Here is a 16964-nt window from a genome sequence, read left to right as displayed (position 1 = left end):
TGAAATGCAAAACCTTTTTTTCATGGTTTGAAGTATTAAGGATTAGAACTCCTGTCATGTTTCATGTATTTATTGTAGTGTGTGTTTCAGCTGGGGAGATTTGCCCTCTTTATTTGTCCGTGGTAACCATTGTCACCAAGACAGAAGGTGATTGGGAATGCAGGGTAAAGCTGGGTATACACACTGGGTTGTTTTCATTCAAGAGGTTAGTGGTAACTTATCAAATTGACACAAATGTTTTTTTTTACAAATAATACAGATTGCACTGATGGCACAAAAATTACAGAACAGTTTGAATGTTCTAAAGTAAGAGCACAACAGTAGTTGTCTGATTTATCTGTTCTTCCCTAATCTTCTCTGATCCTACAATCCAAATTTAGTGGAATAGTTCAGACCCATGACAACCTTAATTGTGCAGTGAATTATCATCCATTAACTCCTGAGTAGCACTGTGAGGTCATATGTAGGTAGTATTCCTCATAAAACAGATGTATATGTACTGTAGGCTATGCCTATGACTCTATAGACTAAGCTCCTAACAGAATGAAATGCATAAGAGGAGTAAGTAGATCACCCTTGTAACTGGACTACATCAATAAAATTCAATTTGGGCTTTTAAAAGGTCAACTTCATTTTTGTTTCTGGTACTAAAATTGTGAGCGGATCACAGACTGCCTGGAGCCAGCACCCATCAGTTGGTGGAGTGAGGATGGTAAGGCTTGGAGCCGAATGCTTGGGACTGTCGTTCAGTTTTTAAGGTAGCCATATACTACTCGATTTTCTCTGGAAAATTACTCGATTTTCTCTGGAAAATTACTCGATTTTCAGCCTGGAAAATTAATTGATTCCCCCCCCCAGCCACAATAACAGTGGTGTGGACGGTGGGACCCTCATTGCTGGCTATCATAATCAGGCAGCTACAGCACCAATAGCTGCCTGAATGAAATGGCGATGTTGAAAAGCGATTGCACCTGACAGGTTACAGTAATGTTTGGCCACTAATTTTCCACCCAATCCAGTTAATTTCTAAATTGACTTTAGTTGTTCAGAGTGGTGTTTGTAGGGCAGTAGAAAGCAAATGTAAGCAGTCTAGGGTCAGCTTTACTCTTGCCTTATTGTAAAGTCGACCATAGACGAGTAAAAAACTGAACTCACTGCTGATCAGAAACCGAAAATGGCACATCTGATTGTGCTATCATTTGTTTTGTTTTTCTAAAAAAATTCAGCATGTTAGATCAGGCCCTTTTGATTACGGCACACAAATCATGTGTCTCAGCTGGCATACTAATGATGCGAAAAACAAACAATCTGACGTTCGACAAGAATTTTCGTTCAGTTTTTAACTCAACTCAGTTTTCATAGTCAATGGCCTGCTTTACTAGTAGATTTTTTGTTTTTCATGTTAGCTACTCTTCATGTCTTTACTATACTTGTTGTCATTTTTACATCATTTGATGGAAAGCAGCTGTCCCAAACTGTCCACCATCAGTTTCCCATCAGCAGACCCAGACAACCTTATGGGGTTCAACTAGCTGTACAAGATATGATATACAGTAACAGTTCTGCACTTTCTGAAGAATGTGGGGTTGATGAACTATGTACAGTGTGGAAAAATTGGGACCTCAGTCAAACATATAGATCCTTCTTCCTCCGCCCTCCTCTCTCCAACCAGCATATTTACGACACCAGTGTGACCACAAATTATTAACCATTTTTCAACTTCTACAATAGCAGGTTGCATGTTGTACCTCAATATTTAACATGGAATACTTCAGAACAGTGCAAAGGCATCATTTGAATTTTTTAAACAAAGTATTTGTAGGCTAGCCAGACCCAATATTTTTAATTCCGCCAGTTTTGTAAAGATTAATGGAATCACATACTAATTTAATAAAGAAAAGTATATAACCTGTCAAATATATTAACGAGGGAAGCCAAGCCTTTAAACCAGTGACATATTTATGTTAATTGTGTGCATTTTGGATTCAGTCAGCTTAATAAGATGGTGCTGTATTTCTGATTATACCAAACCTGTTGGCCAATAAGCCTGCTGGATTTCTGGATTATAGTCAGAGGTGAGTATAAAAGATTCCAAATGTTGGGCCTTTGCATTCCATATAGCGAAGGTTTTATTTCAGCCAATTAGAAGCCAGTCGGCTCATGAAAACATTGTGAAAACTGCAAAAAAAAATAAAACTCTGGCCAAATACATCACATAAAGCCAAATAAAAGTACAGAAAGTGTACTATTATGTCAAGCCCAAGTCCTAGCAACATTAAAGCAATTACTGTTGAATAAATTCTGCTTTTCTTGTGCTGTTCTTTTTTTTTAATCTTTTGCCCTCCAACACCTCAGTTTTAAACAAGGCACGCCCTACCTCTGACAAGATTCAGAGTAAGAATCCAGCTCCATAAAGGAGTATTACATAACTAGGTCAATGTGACAATCCAAACTCTTTCACACTGTCTACATAACCCTCCCCATTTAAAAATAAGATCTACCCCACAGTCTAAATTGATTTAAAGTTTATTAAAAGGCAATTTTTCCTTTTTTGTTGGGAAGGGTTAGACCTTTTGTCAAATTTTCTATGTTTCTACTGAGCAGATTCACCCCCATATTTTCCTGGTGGCTATTGCCACAGAGTCTGATAGAATTCAATAGTTTTGAGTTGTCATCAAAGCAAAAGGTGAGGAAAGATCCTCCAATGTGGACACTTGTTCCAGAGACAACTTTCAATAGTTTTGAGTTTTTATCAACGTAAGAGGTGAGGAAAGATCCTCCAATGCGGACCCTTGTTCCAGATATAACATTCAATGGTGGGAATTCTGTTCAGTTTTCTCTGATTTCCTGTTGGGTCTCTACAACAGGAAGTAACGGAAAATCTTTCAAGAAGAACACAGACAGTAAACAATAGGCTGATTTTAACCCTTCCCTATGTTACTGAACAAAAAAGTTTTCGGTCTACATATGCCTTACAGAAAACGTCCAAATCGATGGTTTATATCATTACACACACTGGATTAAATATACAGAATGGACGACGATGTGTTCTGGGTCTGTTTGCAGTTGGAAACTGGATCACACAGAGTTGTATTTGTACCCCAGGGAACAAATACTAAATAATATCAAAATGGACAGAAATAAGCATTCTCAGTTACTTAGAGTGGAAATGTAGGCAAATAGCTAATTTCACAGTTAATATACATAACTGTGCACCATGTAACCAGCCACAAAATTGTATTTTTTTTTCAGCCAGTTTTCTAGTTCAGACAGAATTGTCTGACAACATAGCCAGGTATTGACCCCACTTTTCTCTACTGCAGTTAAATAAAGCTAGGTTAAGGACTTCCCTAGCCTGTGAATAAGCAGCAATGGAGCAGCAGCACATTGCTGAGGTCAACCTTATACTCACCCTAACTATCAATCAACAGAGAGCTAATTCTCTGTGCACTGCAGTAAAACCGGAAAAGCTTACACTGCTGCAACTGCTTTCTCAGTCTGAGTCCTAGTGCACAGCAAATTGCAGGAAGCCAATATAAAGACACATAGATATTTTATATATATACAGTGGGGCAAAAAAGTATTTAGTCAGCCACCAATTGTGCAAGTTCTCCCACTTAAAATGATGAGAGAGGCCTGTAATTGGCATCATAGGTAGACCTCAACTATGAGAGACAAAATGAGAAAAAAAATCCAGACAATCACATTGGCTGATTTGGAAAGAATTTATTTGCAAATTATGGTGGAAAATAAGTATTTGGTCAATATCAAAAGTTCATCTCAATACTTTGTTATATATCCTTTGTTGGCAATGACAAAGGTCTAACGTTTCCTGTAAGTCTTCACAAGGTTGGCACACACTGTTGCTGGTATGTTGGCCCATTCCTCCATGCAGATCTCCTCTAGAGCAGTGATGTTTTGGGGCTGTCGCTGGGCAACACGGACTTTCAACTCCCTCCAAAGGTTTTCTATGGGGTTGAGATCTGGAGACTGGCTAGGCCACTCCAGGACCTTGAAATGCTTTTTACGAAGCCACTCCTTCGTTGCCCGGGCGGTATGTTTGGGATCATTGTCATGTTGGAAGACCCAGCCATGTTTCATCTTCAATGCCCTTGTTGATAGAAGGTTTGCACTCAAAATCTCACGATACATGGCCCCATTCATTCTGTCCTGTACATGGATCAGTCGCCCTGGTCCCTTTGTGGAGAAACAGCCCCAAAGCATGATGTTGCCACCCCATGCTTCACAGTAGGTATGGTGTTCTTTGGATGCAACTCAGCATTCTCTCTCCTCCAAACACGACGAGTTGTGTTTCTACCAAACAGTTCTATTTTGGTTTCATCTGATCATATGACATTCTCCCAGTCCTCTTCTGGATCATCCAAATGCTCTCTAGCAAACTTCAGACGGGCCCGGACATGTACTGGCTTAAGCAGGGGGACACGTCTGGCACTGCAGGATCTGAGTCCCTGGCGGCGTAGTGTGTTACTGATGGTAGCCTTTGTTACGTTGGTCCCAGCTCTCTGCAGGTCATTCATTAGGTCCCCCCGTGTGGTCCTGGGATTTTTGCTCGCCGCTCTTGTGATCATTTTGACCCCACGGGGTGAGATCTTGCGTGGAGCCCCATATCGAGGGAGATTATCAGTGGTCTTGTATGTCTTCCATTTTCTAATTATTGCTCCCACAGTTGATTTATTCACACCAAGCTGCTTGCCTATTGCAGATTCAGTCTTCCCAGCCTGGTGCAGGTCTACAATTTTGTTTCTGGTGTCCTTCGACAGCTCTTCACCATAGTGGAGTTTGGAGTGTGACTGTTTGAGGTTGTGGACAGGTGTCTTTTGCCCCACTGTATATATATATATATATTTTTTTTTTTATTATTATTATTTATTTAAGGATATGTGTAACCAAAACATTTTGGTTAGAATGGTGAGTGGTTAGAAACTGAAATTGTTCGTTTTTTTTTTTGTTTGAGATTCACTCTCTCTATTTGTCCATGTGACAACTGCCACTGAGACAGAAAATGAGTTTTCTCCAGAACAAGAGATGAAGTAAATAAGGACACTGTAAAAGAGAATGAAAGTTTAAAAGAAAATATGTAAACAGGCAGGGTCTTTATTGCAGAAGACATGCAATGTCTCCGCTGCAATAAAATATACTTACCTGCCTGTTGATAGTCCCCTTTATAATGTAAATGGAGCTGCTTATGCGTGGGAATGACACCAATGAGAGACTTCTTGGGCATTATATAATTGGAATTAAGGTAATTTTTACCTTTATTTACATTTTAAGGGAACAACTATCTAAGAGAAGAATTCACTTCACTTTGTAGAGATTTTAGCTCTCTTCCTGTTGCATCTCCAGGAGAAGAAGGGAACTTTTTCACCATGGCCCCAGACCAAAAAAAATGACAGGGTTTAAACCTTTTGACTATACATACGCACCCTTTAACGGTTTTTGCATTAAAACATAACTAGGGCAAATAGAAATAATTTGTATCTGTTTTGTTTTTTTAAAAAATGACTTGTTAGAAAAGCAATTATACATAATTAGGGCATGTGATTTAGCACAACTGCTGTATGATCACCTGCAATAGAAAAAAATCTGTTTTGTCCAGAATTGTTCTTTAAATTTTGCAGAAAATGTCTTATTTAGCTTTCATTTTTAAACAGAGTCTAGTTTAAATAAAATGACTTGCATTTAAGAGAGGTCCTTAAACCAAGATGTATTCTCAAACTAAGGCTTTTATTTGTAAATTGTAAAGAACATCAATCAGTGATCAAGAAATTGCATGAGGCATACTTGGCCTAATACAAATAAACTCGGTTTGTATACCCAAAGAAGTGTGAGGTTTGGTGGTTGCTGCCCCAGTAGACTTAAAATAGAGACATAGCAGATTAAAGCTATAATCTCAAATATAAAAAAAAGCATTTTGCTGGTACATGGTCAAAGGTAGACCAAATCGGTATCACAGTCCACAAACATCTCCATTTATTTCAAGCTTTTGATGGGATCCAACTTTTGAAGAGATGCATGTTTGTGTTTGTGTGAAAGACAATATGGCGATTGTTAATGCCCACGAAGGGCATTTAAGAGCCATTATTTTGTGCTCATTAGAGGTTTATCATGGGTGTAGTTTATGGCTTCCTGTCTTTGGAGTATTTGTAAAATAATGGATGCCTTGAGATCAGTTTGGATTGCACTCTGAAAGACACACATGTTTTCTTTACAAATAAAAAAAAGATCTTAGTCGCCTTCAAATGCTATAATTTGCACTTGACTCAGCTTCCAATGGGTTGTAGACCAAATGCTGCATTATGTGGTTATTTTGAATTGAGATTCCGTGACCTAAAATTACCCTCAGAACCTGAGGTCTTAAATCTGCTCTTGTCACGTTGAATTAAGATAGCTCTAGTCCCAGAAATGATGCTCAAGTACAGAGGTTGAACAGTTTTCCATATTTTCATGCAATACTTGGACAGGACAGCGCAGAGACCACATCCACAAAGCTGGACTTCACTATCTTGGTATCAGCTGAAAAGTTACACAAACACTTTTTCGTGGTTTAAAGTGCAACTCCGGCCAGAACTTTTTTTATTGTTTGTTTTTGGATATAGCAAATACATGTTATAACCCCTGCTTTTTCTTCTTACTTCCTGTCTCTTTTATGGGTGTCAGATAAAACAGGAAATGAGGGAAAGTGTCTAAGAGGGACACAGGCAGCTATAAAGCTCAATTATCTAGCAAAAGTAGGCAAGGTTTACAATGTTATGGCTGTGTGCTTATTGGGAAATGTCCCTTTCAGTTGATGGGTGTCAGAGGAAGAAAAGAGAAATATGCTCTATGGGGATCTAAAAGGTGTTTAAAGACTTACAGAAATAAATTCCATTATGGTGACAAAAGATAGCTTTCATAGTATATGTAAAGCTAAAACTTTTCTTTGGTTCTGGATATAACATGGAATGGTTATGAGCACTGCAGGTTTTTTTTTCGGTTTGTCTCTTTACAACTGGCCCCAGAAATGCAACAAAAAATGAAAGAAATTATCTACAAAATAAGAAGTGTTCCCCTCTTAAATAGCTGTTAACAAATCAGGTGTGCCAATTGTAAAATCAAGGCAGAAAAGTGAGCGCTAAAACCATAAGCAGCTAACGCACCAAAAAGGTAACCAAAACAACCTCCAAAACAATAAGATAAATATAGGTGCAGCGCTGAGATACTCAAAACCAGAATTATAAATGCAATATAAATCGTATGCAAATAAATAATTATAAAAACTGAGTGATTGTTGATAATCAAATAAGACCATAAAGTGACAAAGTGCAAATGATGTGCTAGTAAACCGTTTCTATAATAGCAATATAAAGTGCTAATAAAGTGATAATAGTGTGCACATGACAGTGCTAAAAAATAAAAACCATATAAGCAACAATATTAATGTCCATAAAGTGACAATGTGAAGATCCAGATGAGAAAGATCTTAAGGTAAGTGCTTCACATGCTATAACAATTATTTGGTGATGTCAGGAATGTGGTAAGATTACGCACTCACCAGATGCTTAATATTAATACGCATTTATAAGTAATGTGGTCAACCGGTGGTCCCCTTAAGGATGCACACAGCCTGGTCTGGTCAGAGAGATCCCTTTCCCCTGGGTTATCTGACAGGAGGTCTGGATGGGACACTGGGGTCAAATAGCTCAACTCATCTGGGGATCTGACCAATCACTGCAGTCAACGATAGGTCCACGGTGACTGGGGGCTGACTGGCCTGGGACCATTTCGTCAAGAGCCTATCACGGAGGATGGCTGAGGTGCTGCAGATAACCCAGGGGAAGGGGATCTCTCTGACCAGACCAGGCTGTGTGCATCCTTAAGGGGACCTCCGGTTGACCACATTACTTATAAATATGTATTAATGTTACGCATCTGGTGAGTTCATAATCTTACCACATTCCTGGCACATCACCGAATAATCGTTATAGCATGTGAAGCACTTACCCTAAGATCATTCTCATCTGGATCTTCACATTGTCACTTTATGGACATTAATATTGTCGTTTATATGATTTTGATATTTTAGCACTATCATGTGCACACTATTATCACTTTATTAGCACTATATATTGCTATTATAGAAATGGTTTACTAGCACATCATTTGCACTTTGTCACTTTATGGTCTTATTTGATTATCAATAATCACTTACTTTTTATAATTATTTATTTGCATACAATTTATATTGCATTTATAATTCTGGTCTTGAGTATCTCAGCACTGCACCTATATTTATATTAGGTGTCCCAATTGGAATTCCTCTCACCTAGGGTCCCTCAACTCAAAAATATGGCTTTTCCATCACCTTCCCCCTTGCAGACAATGGTCACTAGACCAGACCTAGTCAGGGTAAATCTTCCCAGTGGGGACAAAGCAATTGGAACATGAAAAAACATGACAGGGCTCTAATCCATCCACATTCCATCCAAATCTACCAAAAAGATCTGCTTTAAGTGGTGCTGAACTATCCTCATTTGATCAAATTAATGAGTAACTCCACTTTTTTTAAGAAAAAAAAACAACCCTCCCAAAAAAAAACAACAAAAATCTCCTCTAGGTGATTTTGATACATTGCAAGGGTTTAAAAAACAACAACTTGTAGCTCTACCTGTCGTACCTCTTTCTGTTCTTAAGAAAAAGCTGTATGTTCAACTTTGTCCTTGGAAGTCTGGATCTTGAATGAGAGTATCTGTGTTCAATAAAACCAGCTGATGCATTCCCGGGGTTCTAATGAGGAAAGTTGCAGTGTCTCTGCATCTCCTTAGTAGTAATTAACCCTAAGGCCTCTTGAGAATATCGAAAGAATGATCCATGATCAAAGTTCAAGAGTAAAGTCAAAAGGTTTTATTACTAAAAGGGTAGTGGATGCTTAGCACAGTCTTCTAACAGGGGCAGTAAATTATTCCACTGTAAGGTCTCTTCTCAGACAAATAGGTTAAAAAAACAAACACAAGTATAAAAAATAAAAAAGAAATTTTAATTATAATAGGCAGAATATATAGACCCCTTGGATTGATCTGCCATCATTCTATGTTCTATTCCATTTTTCCATTCATTGGTCATAACAGACTTCACTGGTTTCTACAAACAATGCCTCTTCTCAATTTTCCTATGTGAGCCACATTGTTTCCTATCGAATATTTGTTTTGGTCATATAATCAGGTCCATAGTAGAGGTAAGCACATTTTTCAAAGGAAATCTTTAACACTCTGCTTGGTTGTGGTTTCCCACAAAAATTAGTTAATAATAGGCTGTCAAACACATATGTGACACTTGAATGGGGAACATCAGTTTTTTCCATTTACTCTACAACTTATTTAATATTAAACACTTATGATAATTCAAGAATAACTAAAAACCTTATGTATAATGCTGTAATATTTTCTCTAGTCTGTGAAGGTCCACAGAAGGTCATCTCTTTCATGGTTTGTTTTACCTATGAAGACAAATTCTGGGAAGAAGAGGCCAATCAGTCAATACCAAGTGAACTCCCTCCACTTGGCCTCATTAAAAAATTAGGGGTAAGGGCCATTCTTCATGTGGGAAATGCAGAAGAAATTCCTTGATAAATGGCCTGTGAATTAATTAAGCATTGAACCTTAAAGTTGAACTCCATCCAAAATAGTTTTTTTCATTTTGGATGTAATGAGAACAGGTTAGTACTACTTTCAGGCTTTTATTTTATTTATTTTTTTTTTAATTCTAGTCAGTTTCACTTTGCTTTCTGTCATGAAGACACGGGAAGAGAGAAAAAAGCCCACCATTAAAATTTGTCACCAGTATCACCGGTGGCCTTTAATCCAACCTCTGGTTTTGGTGGCACGTCTAAAATTTTGGACAAAGAGTATTGGTGAATCTACCCAATGGTGACACAAATAACAGACAAGGGTTTTAACCCTTCTGCAACACTTTTGGGTAGAGATTCACTATAACTATTACAGCACCTAAAGAACTGTACATGTTATTCATAGATACCTATTCAAATATATCTTTCATTTTTAAACCTGCACTAGAAAAAGAGAGTAAGAGCAGAATTGATTGACATAAAACAAGTCAATAAATAAAGACCATGAATCTTGAGATAATGAAGTATGAGGACAGAGAAAATAAGAGGGTCCAGATGGCATGATGAGATATATGCTCTTAACACCACCCATAAATGCATCTCTATCTAATAAAGTTTTGAACATCTACCTTTCAAATAGTAGGTCTGTTGTGGACAAGAACGTGAGAGTACTGTATGCATCAAAGGAAGACTAATGGTTTTGTCCTGCACGCCATGAGGATGTTACACAACAAAATAGCAAGGTAACAAGTCATGATGAGCTGGCAATCATATGTCCTGTAAGATAACTCTTTAACGGTCAGAGGGATTAACTGCAAGTAAATGTGTCAAATCTGATTCATGCTGAAACAGAAACATATGTAATGAAACCAAGGTAATTTGATACAAGCTTTGTTACAAGCTTCTCTTATCTATTAGAGAATATGGTAACCCATACAGCAACCGAAAAGATCACGAAAAACGGTCATATAGCCATTTTCCATACATTTTCCACATTAACTGCAAAGAGTTGGAGTAGAGGTGGTTCATGGTGCAAAGTGTGTGTCCAATTAGCTTAGTAAATAAGATGACACTTATCATCTGCAAGGTAATTTAAAAAATTAACCAGTTGTGGATGCTGTGCATACTACATATGCCCAAAAAACGTAATTTAAGTATACAGGTAATGTGTAGTACTTGCTCTCCTTCTGCCCCTGTGCCCCTCCCACAATTACCTACATTGCCTGATTGTTGAAATGACAGTTGGGAATTTCTGTGTGAATACAGCAGCTGTAATAGCTGCTGTTGTGAAAACACTGACTGTCTGATGCAGTGTTTATAAACATTTTCAAGATGACAAATAAAGAGATACAAAGTAGCACTGTTACCTTTGTATCTACTTATTGTATCTGCATTCTTTTTCATTCATCTTCAGATTAAATGTGTTCCCTTTGTTTACCATAATCAGCTCAAATTAATTCCTTTTTACCCTTCTACCCTTAACTACTGTATTCCTGCTGATTTTTATATCTATTTTTCAAACCATCAATATTTTACCTTTTTTGTTGTTATTCATTTTGTTCATTAATTTTTTAAGAAAAAGTGCAAAACTGAAAAAAAAACTATTTCATTTGTAAATATCTTTGCAATACCTTGTAAGAGAATCATAATTTTAGTGTAATTTTTAATGGGAGAATGGATTTATTACAGAATAAAATGTATACTTTTTGTTTATATTAACTCTATTTGTTTAAAAAACTAACACCGATTAAAGTAGAATAATGTAAGTAAGTAGCTTTGTTACTTTTCCTGTCTGGGGTTTAACCAGCAGAAAAAAAAAAACATTTTGGGTCTCCAGAAGCTTTTGACATAATGTACAATTATGCACAGCATATTTGCACATTATGGTACACTAAGGACTCATGCACACAGGAGGTTTTAAAAACACTCCTCCTCTTGGCACCAGCGTTTTGGCAGAACAAAATGCCTGATGCTCCTAAAAGTGGCTGCAAAAATGCCCCGTGTGCCTCATGCACACTAGTAAAGAGATCCCCTCTACTGTTGTGATGTCCACCCTGCCCTTCATCGCTGGTGCTTTCAGTTTCATCCGGTCAGCTTCTGGGTTCAGAGTCTTTGGGCATCTTAAGTGACTGGGCCCAAGATGATGCAACCCCATGCTACATGTGTAGCTCAGTGCACCACTCAAAAGAAAAAAAAAACAGTAACAGGCAGGGAGAAACATTTATGACAGAAGAGGCCTACGGAGGCTCTTCTCCCATGAAAAGCCTTCCTGTCAATTTTTTTTAAAACAGGCATTTGCTTCCACTTTAAGTAATGACCAAGGTACTGCTAAATCAATAGGCCCATAGCAAACATATAAAAATTGCTTAGGCCACTGGAGGTGTAGAGTTATAACAGCTAAAGTGGCGGCAGGATGTGCATTTTTACCATATTCACCAAGCTTTCGCATTACATGCTTTTTCTTTAACCCCTCTATTAACCCCTTTATAGCAAAACTAAAGAGATTCTGGTTTTAAAAATGTTACTTTAATTTCTCTTCTTCTTGAAAATTGCTCTCTATTTTTAAGCACACAAAACAATAAAGTGTATCTATACCCACATTTTTTTTAATATAAAAGTTTAAAATAGTGTAAGGAAGAGTTGTAAACTCTGTCAAACTTTATTGCTGCCATGTCCCTCCTGGGGAGATTCACCTTTTCTTTTGGTCCTAATGACCTTTCTCACTGGGACAGAAAATGTGAAATCAAAAATGTCATGGCTGTCACTGGAACAAGCAGCGATAGGAAATCATTGGACATCTGCTTCAGTAACAACCACTTAAAAAGTAATTTCTCAGATTATCTGTCACTTTCTGCTGTGTCTCAGGGACAGGAAGTGAAGAGAAATCTCTCTAATAGGACATATACATAAAACACAAACACCAAACATAAAAAATAACCCAACGGGGTTCAAGCTATTCCTTGCTCAATACATTAAAGAAAAGTTTGGACTTAGAGTCACTTTAAAGAGGCAGATTTTCATGACACAGCAAAACATAGTAAACAAGTAAAAAAGAATTACTGTCTACTGACAATGATCAATGGTTGTGTATCAAACTGAGGAGATCCTACCCTCTTCACAAGCCTAGTCATGACCAATGCAGAGTTACTCAATAGGGTAACGTTTAAAGTGTTACTAAACCCACAAAAGTAAAATCAGTCTGTATATGCAGTAAAGCATGCTTGTTATACTCACGGGGTTAATGCACTGCATTGTGTAAAAAAGGCTGTTTGATCCTGTCTTCTCTGATCCTCCCCTTTTTTTACTGTCTCCAATCCAGCAAGTACTTTGGTGTTTATTGCTAGAGAGGTTTTTTTTTGGGGTGGGTGCATGTGACACAGGGCCAATTAGCGCTGGCCAGACAGAGGGTCAGGAGTCTTGCAGCCTCATAGGATAGTCAAAGGAGAATGAAAACTCTTCCTACAAGATTAACCAGTGCTCGGCCAGAAACTGATAGAAGTCACAAGACTGCTATATACTGCTGATGAGAAAAGATTTTTAGCAGTTTTATATTTACTAAAATAATAGCATTGGCATGTTCTGTGTACTGTGGGATATGGGATATAGTGAATGCAGGGTCATGAGTTTAGTAACATTTTAATAATCCAAGTTAATACTGATTTGGATAGGCATCAATTTAATGTATCAGTTTCTACTTCTTGGGCCACATTTCAATAAGCAAAATATCTGTTATACATCTCTGGGAAGTCCTCCTTGTTGGTGTTTTTCTTATAGACTTCTTGTGGGTCACTATGCCTCCACTAGTTTACCCACATCCACCACGGGGTAAATTTCCATTTGCCTAAAAGCTGGTGCATTCTCTTGTGTTCCACCAAGGTCCCCCTTTTTGGGTTTTAATCTTTGGTTTGCAGTTGGTGACATCTCATGGGATCCTGATGTGATGGGTGCAACACATTTGTGCCAGGTAGTATGTCTTTCTGATGAAGCTCAGTTAAAGTTGAAGATTTATACACAGACTTAATACAATCTACATTCTCATTAAGGGTCCCGTGTAACTTTACTGCTGTAATAAAATGTATGCATAGCAAAATTACTGTGTAATGTGAATGGTGTTTTCTGTAAAAGATGTGTTAGTGACCATCACTATTTATACATCTACTGTGATGCATTGTTATTATCTTGCTTTGAAATAGTGTTTTTAAACTGATTTTTTTGTTTTGTTTGGCACATTAAAAGTCCCATGTATCTGTAAACCTCTATTTTATTTTTGTAATTCCCTGGATGTGGTGCCTAATGATCATTTATTAAACCTGTCTTTTGATGCTACTGATCTGACTTCAGGAAATTTAAATCTCATTGAGTTACTACATTTCATACTTAAGATTTGCCCTTTTCACTGTCTTATTGAAGAATTTCACCAAAAGGTGCCACGTCAGAGACAGATAACTGGGTGTAGAAAGGGGTTAAATCATTTTGATTTTCGTAAAGGAAAGTCAAAATAAATCAGCTTGCGAGTCTAAAAACTTGAATAAACACAACTCCATAACATAAACCTCTTATAAACAGTGAAAATGGGTAAGTAGACCAGCAAAACTATGAACGTGTTTTTTGAGCCTCCCATTTTAAAACCAAACACCTCCATAAAAGACCATTTTATGGGTGATGCTGCCTTGGCAGAATTTGTAGGTGGGTTACCAGATGGTGTAGTGTCAAGTTAACAAAGGTAGCTTATTGAAGCATACAGTACAGAGGAAGTGAATCAAGCAGTTGTATACAATCTGCTTAAGTGGCTTAGAGTTACCGGGAAAGAAAGTGAAGTAGCCTGTGAGAGCCCACGGGGTCAAGAGAGGATTTTTCTATGTATGTAATAAGCATATGTTTAATGTACGATGGGAGGGAGCCAATGGGCAGAAGGGCACTGAGGTAAGTTAAGGACTCTGAATGCATCGGATTAACAAGAAAGTCGATTGATCCGTATCTATTTCATTGCAATCACCCTGACATTCTGGAATGATGTTAGTATAAGTAACCATTTGGATTTTCTGCAATTTTCTGTCCAGATGACATGTGCATGTTGAAAAGGTTCTTGATATTACGAGGCCGCAAGGTTGACCACATTCACAGTACATGGTTTTTGCTGTTCCATCTAACTTCACAAAAATAGAAGAATCAGAAGTGGAATGAGTGACATCACCCCCTAAGTGAAGACATTATTTAAATCAGACCTTGGAACGGCTTGTGTAATGAGAAGGGATGGTGTGTTATTGATTAAAAAATATATATGTAATATAACATATGGCTTTTAAGGGTATTCTCGGTGAAAAGGCTTACTTGAAGCAGTCATCGCAGGCTATGGTGCCTGTAGTCTCCTTTATGGTGCGTTCAGAGACGAATGCTGGATACTCTGTGTCACAGGGCTCCAGGGTCTGCTTCAGCCTTTGAGCTGAAAGAAATTGTCAATTTCAGACTTTATAAAAATGAGAAGAAAGAAAGAAACCCATCACATATCAAGGAATAAAAACAGCGGGGCTTACACTATAATCATCTTTTTTGCCTCTGCCATCATGTGTGCCTCTGGTAAAATATTTGTGCTGTTTATACAGAGGTTACCCAAGTCCACAAAGGCTGTAGTACTGTCAGCCAAAAGATTTACATACGATTGAGTACCAGGTTATGATATAACATGGCATTTCATACTATCACTGCATACTACCACCTCACACAGTGATGCCCAACCTAATTTTGAGGGCTCAGATGAAGACACTGCGAAGGGCCATACACATGCAAGAAATGCAATTAGCTGTACTTCCATCCAATTTTGCTAATAGGAGACCTGTAATGAGACAAATTATGAAGGCTGTTACTGTAGACCGACTGTTAGTTGCCTGGCTCTTATGCGAATCTAATTCCTTCAATACTTTCTGAGTGCCTGGCTGACAAAACAATGCAAACCAAGTTCTAATTTTTCACTTACTGCATCTTTGTTGTGTGGAAGCAGTGGACTGTCTGTAGAGGTCAAAAACTCCCCCTGATCTTCCAGATCAAAAGCTCTGCATCAGCAAAATTAATGCCCCCTGCTGGCTGGAGAGCTCTGACTCAGTAGGGTGCATGGTATGCCTTTTCAGAGACCATTTTTTCCACAGGGATAGCAAGGGTCCTCCAATACAATATGCTGGCAAGGGAGAGACATTACTACTGAGGCTGTTGTTGCTTTAAAAAAACTGCATGACTTTGCATAGCTTTTGTTTTTATACAACTGTATTTAGTGGATGTAAGCTGAACTTTCAATTGGTCTTAAGCTTTAGATTAGCATACTGTAACTGCCAGACAGCTAGCAAATTTTAGAAGGATGTCTGCAATGACAGTTTTCATACTTGCCTCATCACAGGTTCTGTTTACTCATTAGGTATAAATGGGGATAAGTCTTTTGTCACGTTTTTACTGATGTCTGATATCGTTGTCACCTGTCTTGCTTACTAGTTTATTCTTCAAAGGCATACAAAGAATACTTTATAGAGGGAGGGGGGCATAGGAAGTTTTGCCCACGGCAATAGCCTTGGTACTATGGGGGAAGTTAGTAAGCTGAAATGCTCCCAGTGGGGACAAAGCAATAAAACAAACTGACAAAGTATCTTACCCTTCCCCGCTCTACTAAAAACTAATAAAATATTTTTGTATAGAGTTACATTTTATTAAGCCAAGGCACTTGTTCCACAGTAAGATCCACATTTATGAACATTCCACATGGATGTAATATCTGAATCTTAGGAATGCAGGTACATCTTACAAAATCATCACATTTTTGCTGTTAAGGCTTTATAACTTGTTTTTTGTGTTTCATTTTGCCTGTGCATCTGTTCTATATTTACTGCTCAAGAACTGACTTTTTAGAATCCTTGGCTTTATACCTATGTAGCAACCCTGAGATGTAGGAAAATGAATTAGTGAAGGTTGGTTTTCACTTAGAAGAACAAACAAGTATTTTTCTCTAGCAACATATCCAGACAAAGTATTTTCCATTTATTATGGAAATCACAGGCACTCTGATGGAGGAGGTATGACAAATAAACTTTACTGTAGAACAGTTGGCCTCAGGGACTCCAGCTAGACAGCCAGTTCTACACTGGACCACACAAATTCCTGTTTTCTAGTGGGGTGGTCTGCCATTCTTCTTCCTATTTTTTATTCACAAACTTATTAATTGCACATGTTCCTTTCTCCTAATTGTGTAGAAATATTGTGTTAGAAATGGGCATTGGATCAGCATGCCTTTTAGACCAAACCAACTGTTACAAACTCTAAAAGCAAAAGAACATCAAACTGATCTAACAAAATTCATAAA

General features: G+C 37.8%; 1 protein-coding gene across 3 annotated transcripts in view; it reads right to left on the bottom strand.

The window, feature by feature from the left end:
• CACNA2D3 (calcium voltage-gated channel auxiliary subunit alpha2delta 3) overlaps positions 1–16964 on the bottom strand; it is a 1248789-nt gene that overhangs the window by 52558 nt on the left and 1179267 nt on the right. For all 3 annotated transcript variants that reach the window (XM_089681870.1, XM_089681868.1, XM_089681867.1), the window contains one exon: positions 14954–15065. In XM_089681870.1, coding sequence (XP_089537996.1) covers positions 14954–15065 — 112 coding nt within the window. The remainder of the gene's footprint in view (positions 1–14953; positions 15066–16964) is intronic.

This window comes from Staurois parvus, unplaced genomic scaffold, assembly GCF_062004578.1.
Source record: "Staurois parvus isolate SC_StPar_1 unplaced genomic scaffold, SC_StPar_1.0 ptg000282l, whole genome shotgun sequence".
Lineage (NCBI taxonomy): Eukaryota > Metazoa > Chordata > Amphibia > Anura > Ranidae > Staurois > Staurois parvus.
Note: the sequence above shows the minus strand (reverse complement) of the source record. Positions and strands in the feature narration are given on the sequence as shown.